Source organism: Cyprinodon tularosa, unplaced genomic scaffold (genome assembly GCF_016077235.1).
Source record: "Cyprinodon tularosa strain WSP-4 unplaced genomic scaffold, ASM1607723v1 ctg132, whole genome shotgun sequence".
Classification (NCBI taxonomy): Eukaryota; Metazoa; Chordata; class Actinopteri; order Cyprinodontiformes; family Cyprinodontidae; genus Cyprinodon; species Cyprinodon tularosa.
In genome coordinates, this window is record NW_024038137.1 from 616384 (window position 1) to 625449 (window position 9066).

The following is a 9066-nucleotide window of genomic DNA, read 5'->3' on the forward strand; positions in this document are numbered from 1 at the left end:
CAGAGGTGCCAGAATTCTGTACAGTGGAGACCTGCTAATTAACTGCAGAGACAGCGCCCAGCAAGGCAAAGCAATACGAATCAACAAAATTGACGGGATAAGAGTTCAGTGCAGCTTAATGGAGAACAAAAAGATCAGCAGGGGAGTCATTGGAGGAGTTCCTCTAAATATTTCTGAAAAAGAGATTCTGGAAAACATAAGCGGTGCAAAAGTAAAAGAAGTAAAACGGTTAAAAACAACAAGAAACGGAGAAAGATCTGACAGTTTATCAGTATTAATTAAATTTGAAGAAGAGCAATTACCAAGCAAAGTATTCATCGGTTACATCAGCTATAATGTTAAAATCTACAATCCTCCACCACTGAGATGTTTCAAATGCCAAAAATTCGGTCACATTGCAGCAGTTTGTAAAGGGAAACGGAGGTGTGGAAGGTGTGCAGGAGAACACGAATATGGTAAATGTGGAAAAGAAGCTAAAATAAAATGCTGTAATTGTGGTGGAGATATACTGCTGCTTATCGCGGTTGTGAAGCAAGCAAAAGGTCTGAGGAAATAAAAAAAATTAAATTTGAGCTCGGAATAACCTATGCTGAAGCTGCAAAAAGGTTCCCATCTCAGTCAGAAAAACCCAAACCTACAGTTCAACACAGACCTCTAGAGACACTCAGACCTCTAGAGAAATCTCCAAAAATTGATGAAGACTCACTAATTGTTAAAAAGACAAATTTTGTTCTTTTCATGGTGGAAGTGATTAATTGTACTCCACAGACAACAAAAAAACTGAAAAAATCAAAATAATAGTGAAGGCTGCAGAAAAATATCTGGACATTAAAGATTTGAACTGGGAGATGGTTGGAAGCATGATGGGAGGACCGATGGGACCATCAGAAACTGGCAAAGTTACGATGACCTAGAGTTAAATTAAAATTATATGGGCAAATGTGATTTAGTATTATGTTGGTTTAAGTTACACAGTTTTTTTTTTTTTTTTTTTTTTTTTTTTTGGGGTGAATCGTTTCCTGTTTTCTTGCTTTACTCCATATCAGTTGGTGGCGGTAATGCACATTTCACAAGTTTGCCAACCGCCATAAAATCTCATAAGAAGAAGAAGAAGACTTCCTCCCCACGACTTTGACGTGAAGCCTTAGCGGCCGTCTTGACCTTTCAGCTACATCGAGACAAACTGAAATGTGAGTAACTTTTGGCATTTACATTTTTTAAAGGTTATACAGACCCTTGAATACGTTATGATGAAGACCTTTGAACACGTTTAGTCTTAATTCGTTCTACCTAAACGAATAAATCACTCTATTTCATGTTTGAATAGGTTGTTCTTTCAGCTACATGTAGCTTAGCTTAATGCTAAAGCTGAAGTACAACAATGATTGCAAAGCAGTTTATTTATCAGCGGATCTATTTCTTCGAATACAATTGTGAATGGTTGGTCTAATTTTTGCCCATCTATTCCTTCGTTTTAATTTGACTGACTTCAATTAATTTAACCACGACCACGTTGAAGTTAAAAGAAACTGACAGTAGCATTTTTGTAGCTTTACAATTAGCAGAAACAAACAGGTTGGGACCTAAACGCCTAGTGCTTTTTGCCCCAGAGGATCATAGGAGGAAATTAGGAAAGAGAAGTAACTAAATATTTCAAGCTGAGTTAGTAGTCATTCAATATTTGCTCATCGTTGGATTTAGTTTAGCTTTAAACTGGACAAGATTGCAAGTGTTTTTTCAACAACAAAAAAATATAACAAAAAGAACAATAAAATTGTTATACTGAGATTTATGATTGCCTAACTGAATAAACTCCATTGCTTTTTGTCACAGATGGCTGGACAAGCCTTTGCAAAATGGTGGTCCGCCGTGGGCCCTTATTACACTAAGGTGTACCAGGAGATGTGGGTTGGAGTTGGCATCATGACATACCTCTATTATAAAGTTTCCTACGGGGGTGAGTAGAAGAACCACAGATCTTGACCTTGATCTAGACATTTGGTGTTTGGTGGAGATGTGATGAAGGGCTGGCTATTTAAAGGGAAACACCTTTTTTTTTTTTTTTTTTTTTTTTTTTTACATTGGCCCTTGATTTTACATTAATACATCATGTTCTACTCACCCATATTAGTGTTGTGTCATTTGGAGCTGTTCTGAAGATATTCGGTTTTGTTATATCCATGTAAGGTCTTCCTATGGGCAACAAGTTGAAGGCACAAACTAAACTGATCATAATTTATTCTTTATGGTACGCCAGCATTCATAATATGTAGGCAAATTACTGTCCCCCAGACAGTCCGCAGTTATATTGTGTATGTTTATATTTTTTTTAAACAAAGCAGAGTGTGTATGACGTCATCCGCACGCTGGACTGGAGTTGTGACAGGCGGCTACGCTCTACCCCTTCTATTCATTCGGCTAGCTAATCTGAATCGTTCAATTCCATTTCAAGAGCGAGATCATCTGTGGTAGTAGCACTAGACATCTTCCAGGCATGTGAGTAAAACTAGCAGCAGTTCAGCGGACAGGATGAATGAATGGTTGCCGGCGCACGCGGATGACGTCATACACACTCCGCTTTGTTTAAAAAAAGATAAATATAAAAAATATAACCGTGGCTTTCTGGGGGACAGTGATTCACCTACATGTTATGAATGCTGGCGTACCATAAAGAATAAATTATGAACAGTTTAGTTTGTGCTTTCAAGTCGTTGACCATAGGAAGACGTTACTTGGATATAACAAGACCGAATATCTTCGGAACAGCTCCAAATGACGCACAACTAATATGGGTGAGAAGAACATGATGTAATAACGTAAAATCAAGGGGCCAATGTAACAAAAAAAATGGTGTTCCCCTTTAAATGATTTAGCGATTCTGTTGTTTAAGATTTAGTTTTTGGGAAATCTGGATTGTTTTTCACCCATGTGCTCTTTAAAATCCCTGTGGTGCAGAGTGACATCGGCCTGCCTCTTTTTGTTCTTAACTGTACAATCAAAGCTGATAAATAAGCTTATTGCATAATACCAAGAGCTGCAAACATTTAGTGTTATGTTTTTTGGGTTGTTTACAGTAGCAGTGCCTGCCTACTTGTATTTAGTTGTACTTTTGAATTTTGAAATTTCAAAAGCATTTTTATCATCTCAAATATGACCCCATGAAACTAAATGAAAGAAAAAATAATAAATGGATTAGATTTGAATCGAACAAAAATCTGAAAGTATTTTTAAGCCATATGGCCCAGCCCTAGTGCAATGTAGGTTTTTGAAACTTGATTCTGGCTTAAATATTCCATATAAAATTAATTGTGCATTATGTTTAAGATATGTGTATCAGTGTGATTAATCGTTCTTAAATTTTTTTCTATTGTAGGAAAGAAAAAGGCAGTGGCAAACAGTAAGTTTAAAAAAAAAAATTTTTTTTTCCAGCTTTTATTGTCATTACACTGTCACAAGTACAGCACAACATTCAACCTGCATTTAACCCATCCCCTGGGGGAGCAGTGGGCTGCCATTGTGCAGCAGCCAGGGAGCAGTGTGGGGTTAAGAGTCTTTGCTCAGGGAGCCAGAGGGACAGCCTGCAGGACTGGGTTTCAAACTTGCAACCTCAGGTTTCCTAGCTCAATGCCCTAACTAATAAGGCTGCCACTCCCTCCACACCACCCAAAAAAAAGAATTTTATAATTCATAATTGAACTTTATTGATTGCACATTGGAGAAATGTACCTATGATGATGAGTAATTAAATGTAAGGAATGTGATCGTATGTTTTCGAATGTCCTACCATAGTATAGTACCTCTGTCAAACGGAACAATATGCTTTAATAATCCCAGGTTCTTGGCTTAAAGATTTTCAATTTCTATAAAGCACTGATCAAAATGTTTGCCTCCCAGCATATTCTGGTCTATCCAGGGAACTTTTACCTCCACTGTTCATCCTTGTGTCTGAGCAAGAATAAAAAGGCTGCTTGTTAGGAGTGCGTGTTATTGAACTTGCAGTAATATTGGTTAAACTTGTGATAATGAAGTGTGTTCAAATAATAAAAAAGCAAATGGCTAGATGGTAAGGAGTCTGTCCAGCTTATGTTTTTGAAAAAGTTACTTCCAACTAAGGGTCATGATAACAAAATATTTTGAATTTGATAATTTATAGAAAAAAAGATGACGGTACATTTAAAAGTCCATCTGTCATTTTGATAGCAATTCACAGAGTGACCACTCGGTGGGGTATAATTAAATAGTAAAGCTTTTTTAACCAGGTTCCCTCCCATTGAGCCAAGACCTTTGTGGATCTGGAAATCCTTCTGTTCTCATCACCTGATTTGGGGAATTTTTTGGGAGGGTTAGATTTGTACTTGTGATTCCAGACTGAAATGCACCTGCTGAGGACCGATTCAAACTTCAGAACATATGAAAAATGTTGAAAAATCATCTGTACGAGGCAAAACCCTGGCATGATTCCAGCTTAAGACAATTTAACACAACCAGGACCATGTGGAGCAATGGGAAGCTTTAGGAATTCGGCTCCCTCCCAATACAACAAATCGTAGATCCTAGCTCCTATCCTTTCACCATTCTTGTAGTCAACAGTAAGAAGACTGTCCAGGGTAGGAAAGGAACTTGGGGCTGTGGTGCTGAGTCCTTACAGCCTTTGCATCTAATTGATGTGGATTCTGTTCATCTTGGACAGGGTATCGATTAAAATGAATGAAAATTAAATGCTTTAGACGAGTAAAAATAGATCAAAAAATTTCTTTTTTCTTTACCTTGTTAATTAAAATGAGTAAAGCATCCTTCTGACCCACATCTTCTGTTGTGCTATTGAAACAACTTTGTTTTAGCTTTTTAATGGCTTGAACAACCTCAAACCTCTCTACCGTTTATAGTCATTTTTTGTGTGCTTTTTAAACAACTATTGTTAACACATATTACAGGCCCCAAAACAGATTTTCCTCTGAGCAATAAGATATGCCACTTGAACTACATATTGCATCCAAACAGCATTTTGAGACTATGATATTGTAAGACCTTGTATTTTAAAGACCGATTCACTAAATCCATGTAGCTTTGGTATTTGTATACAACTGTAAAGGCAAGACAATATTAATTGGCTATACAAAATATTATGCACACTTTGCCTTATTGAACAAATTGAATACTATTTGGTTTGCATAAAAAAATCAAATGCATTTTTTTCTAATAAAATATAAAAAACTAGTTTAATCAGTTTGCTGACCCATACCATCGGAAGTTTTTTTTTTTTTTTTTTATGCACCCCATTTATCTTTAGGGATAATGGTCAATCTGAAAAAAAAAGAAAGAAAAAGCTTTAAAGATGTTTTTCCGTGTCAGTCTTTAAGAGTACTTATGAAATATTAACTGTATTTTGGACGTTTCAAAGAAAGGCTAGAACGTTTCCTTGACTTCCCTGACTTAATATTGGGCAAACTATTCCTCCAATTTGTGTGAAATATATTTAAATTAGTTTTTTTTATTTATGATAATTTTGTTTTTCTTTCTTTAGAACCTGCACATTGAACTGGCAACCATGAGGAAAACCTGTTCTTCTGTGATATATTACCCGTCTCATCAATCCTGAAGTCTCTCTTCATATTTCAGTTTTTGTTAATATGGATCAAATAAAATGTATGACCTCCACTTTTGGCGTTTTGACTTATTTTGTCATTGTAGTTGTGACATATTCTAGACTGTTTACTTTGCTAGTTTTGGGCAGCCAGATGTTCTCTTTAATTGGTAAACTTTCATACAAAGGATCCATATATTCTACATTCTACCAACAGTCTTTTTATCCCAATATAAATGTTTTTCAAATGGTAATGGATTTTAAACATGGTACAAAATAGGAGATGGGAAAAATTTACTTTTAAACATGCAAGTATTTCAGGGCTGTTTAAGCTTTGGTCCTTTTAGACGGATCTAAACTTAAGTTGTAGTCTTTGCTCCATTTAAGGAATAAGTAAGCTATTTATAGCCAGTTGCACTTTGGGTTTGCATTTTAACTAGTTGAACTGGGAATAAGTCTCTATTTGGTGCAGAGTGGGTGTTTAATGTGGTTAGTGATTCCGGGAAAGGTGGGATGTTATTTCATCATATACGGTAGTAGGAATCCAAACTTTTTAAAAATATTTCCCTGCTTTGATTGACACTTGGATAAAAATAAACATTTAACTTAGTTACATAATTCTGCTAAGGTCCCTATTCTGCAGTCCTGCTAAATGGATTTAGCTTTACAACTGCCTCATTGTCAAAAATCAATGACCAATAAACAGCTGTCTGTACATTTTGGTTCTGAGAACAGAGTGCTATGAACGGTCCCACATTAGGCCATACATTTAGACCCATGAGGTGATGAAAAAATACCATGAAGGGAAATTAAGTAAAGTTCAAGTAATAATAATGATATAGATTAGGTGTCACTGATACCATTAAGCCTGGATTTTCGTTTCCTACGATTTACAGTCCAAAAAACATTTTATCGTCGTAGATCAAGAGGAAAACATGACATTTTAGGCATGAGGTGCAAGTTTGGTATGAAATAATCTACAGCAAGGTTAGCCCATAATGGCATGGTCCATGTTTTTAAGTGGGAAAAGTTATGCTGATTTATTTTTTTCATTTTACAGTTAAAAAATCGGTCATAGAGAATTTGAAACCTTTTGGGTTATATATTTGATAGCAGAGGCGTAGCCAGAAATTTTTTCATAAGGGTGGCCAGGCAATAACCAATGTAAACTAAGGGTGTGCAAAATAATCGTCAAATCGATGAATCGTGATTCTAATTTTTGTGATCTACTGAATCGATTCTTGAAGGCAAGAATCGATTATAAAAAAAAAAAAATGAACAAATAAAATACATTAATGGTTGGCGCACATCAATCAAACCAAGTGGAATACAACTTCCAGTCCAGCAGAAGTCGCTGCGGATGTGTTGACGCCTGCTGCTTTGTGTCATAAGCATGTCCGGACTGATTATCCTCATTTTGTTATTTTAAGTTTGATGAATCCTAAGATCTTTTTGTTGGTGTGTCCATGCCAGTAATAGTAATATTTCTGTCCAGTATTTGTTTTCATGGCAACACCTCCAAAAGTAATTTCAATAAATACAGCTATGTATGAATTCAGTTGCTTTCAGTTATGTATCAGTTGAAGACACTATCCAGATCACACCCAGCCAGTCAGCCACTGGTAAGGGCTGTATCTTTTTCTTACAGTGTTCAGTGAAAATATCACAATGCATCGCAATATTTCAAGTATCGTGATGCATCGTGATAGAATCGCATCGTGGCATGTGAATCGTGATTCGAATCGAATCGTGACTTCTTTGCCAATACCCACCCCTAATGTAAACTGAGGGGTGGCCAAAAGTTGATAGAAACCAGAACCTCAGGGTCAATCTACAGCAGGAAAATGAATGGGCACAACATCCATATTGTCTAAATAAAGACTATATTTTTCTAAAACCTTTGCTGACAAATAGACATACATATTTAAACATCTGTGCTGTCTAGATAAAAGGTATAGTGAATACAATTCTTTTGAGTTTTGGGGGAACATATTGTCCATTACCAGTGATGGGACTAACGGCGTTGAAAGTAACGGCGTTACTAACGCCGTTACCTTGTTTTAGTAACGAGTAATCTAACTAATTACTTTGACTGTAACTATAACGCAGTTACCATTGCAGGCACCCCGTTACTGCGCGTTACTCAGGTCGCACAATGAACCTTTTTTCATGATAGGACTCGTGCGCAGCTGCGTGAAGCTGACACCCCACCCACGTCAAAAAACTCTGCAAATAGACTGAATGGTTAGTGCAACGTTAGTGCAGATTTGTGCAGAAAAAAATATTGTTTGTGCTACTTTTGTTTAAGAGATATTAAAGATTTATTTTAGGTCATCCAGAGGTGCGCGCCTTGTCATGAGAGAGGGGAGGATGAGATTCCGTCTGTCAGTTGAATAGGTGGGTGTTTCTGCTGGTGGGTGTTAACGTACAGCACACACAGAGAAATGGAGAGTGAGGATGACTCCAGCAGCAAAACAGCGTTTTCCACATGGAAATACCGGTGTTACGTCGAGCTGCGTTTCACCATCACATAACGGTTTCCTCTGCTTCTCCACACAGCGCAGGCGGCAAGAGTCACCGCGCAAGCGACAGGAAACGCGCATGCTCGCTAAAGGCACGCAACCCTGTGCTCGCGCCACAGGAGAACTATGGAGAGCGTGAACGATCAAATGAACCTGACAACAGCCAGAAATGATAGCCTATATGGAGAAAGGGAGAAATCTGGATGGATGGATGGATGGATGGATGGATGGATGGATGGATGGATGGATACTCTGCCTTCTCAACCTACTGTTTTTTTTATTTTAAACATTATTTGATGGCCTTTGTGGCAGGGATGGAGATCCATATTTTATGTCACACACAGAGTATACATCTAGATAGATAGATGGATAGATGGATGTTGCAGTATCTATAACAACCCAAACACACAGGATTTCAGAATTAGACATCCCGAGTTATTAATTTCATATACTCACCGGATCTGAATGTCCTGTTATAAAACTTCACATCGCGTTCCCCCCTGATGTCATTTACGTTGAGTTGCAATAAATGCTAAACTGTCTGCAGGTTCTTGTCTTTGTCGTCCGCTCTATTCAGCTGGCTTTGAAAACACACGGCGAGAAGGTGGGGGCCGGGTGGTGAGGTTTACGGGGGCGAGAAATGCAAAAGTAACGCAATAGTTACTTTTACTAGTAACTAGTTACTTTTATTGTGGAGTAACTCAGTTAGTAACTCAGTTACTTTTTGGGAGAAGTAACTAGTAACTATAACTAATTACTTTTTCAAAGTAACGTGCCCAACACTGTCCATTACCCACCTACTTTTATCAATAATCATTCTGCATAAAATTGATATTTACAAGTACTAATATCTACATAAATTGATTATTTAATACATTTGATTAAAATAGCTATCAATAATTTTACTGAAGACTCTAGACTTAGATGACTTGCAGAGACATCATTTTCTCTTCACCTCAA

The 9066-nt window shown here is 37.1% G+C and overlaps 1 protein-coding gene across 1 annotated transcript; it reads left to right on the plus strand.

Moving 5' to 3' along the window:
* The first annotated feature begins 1098 nt into the window (after positions 1-1098).
* Positions 1099-5658, plus strand: atp5mj (ATP synthase membrane subunit j). The gene is made up of 4 exons (XM_038277534.1): positions 1099-1190; positions 1834-1957; positions 3374-3397; positions 5525-5658. Exons 2-4 carry the CDS (start codon positions 1834-1836, stop codon positions 5536-5538), a joined length of 162 nt encoding a protein of 53 aa, XP_038133462.1. The 5' UTR covers positions 1099-1190; the 3' UTR covers positions 5539-5658.
* Positions 5659-9066: the final 3408 nt, after the last annotated feature.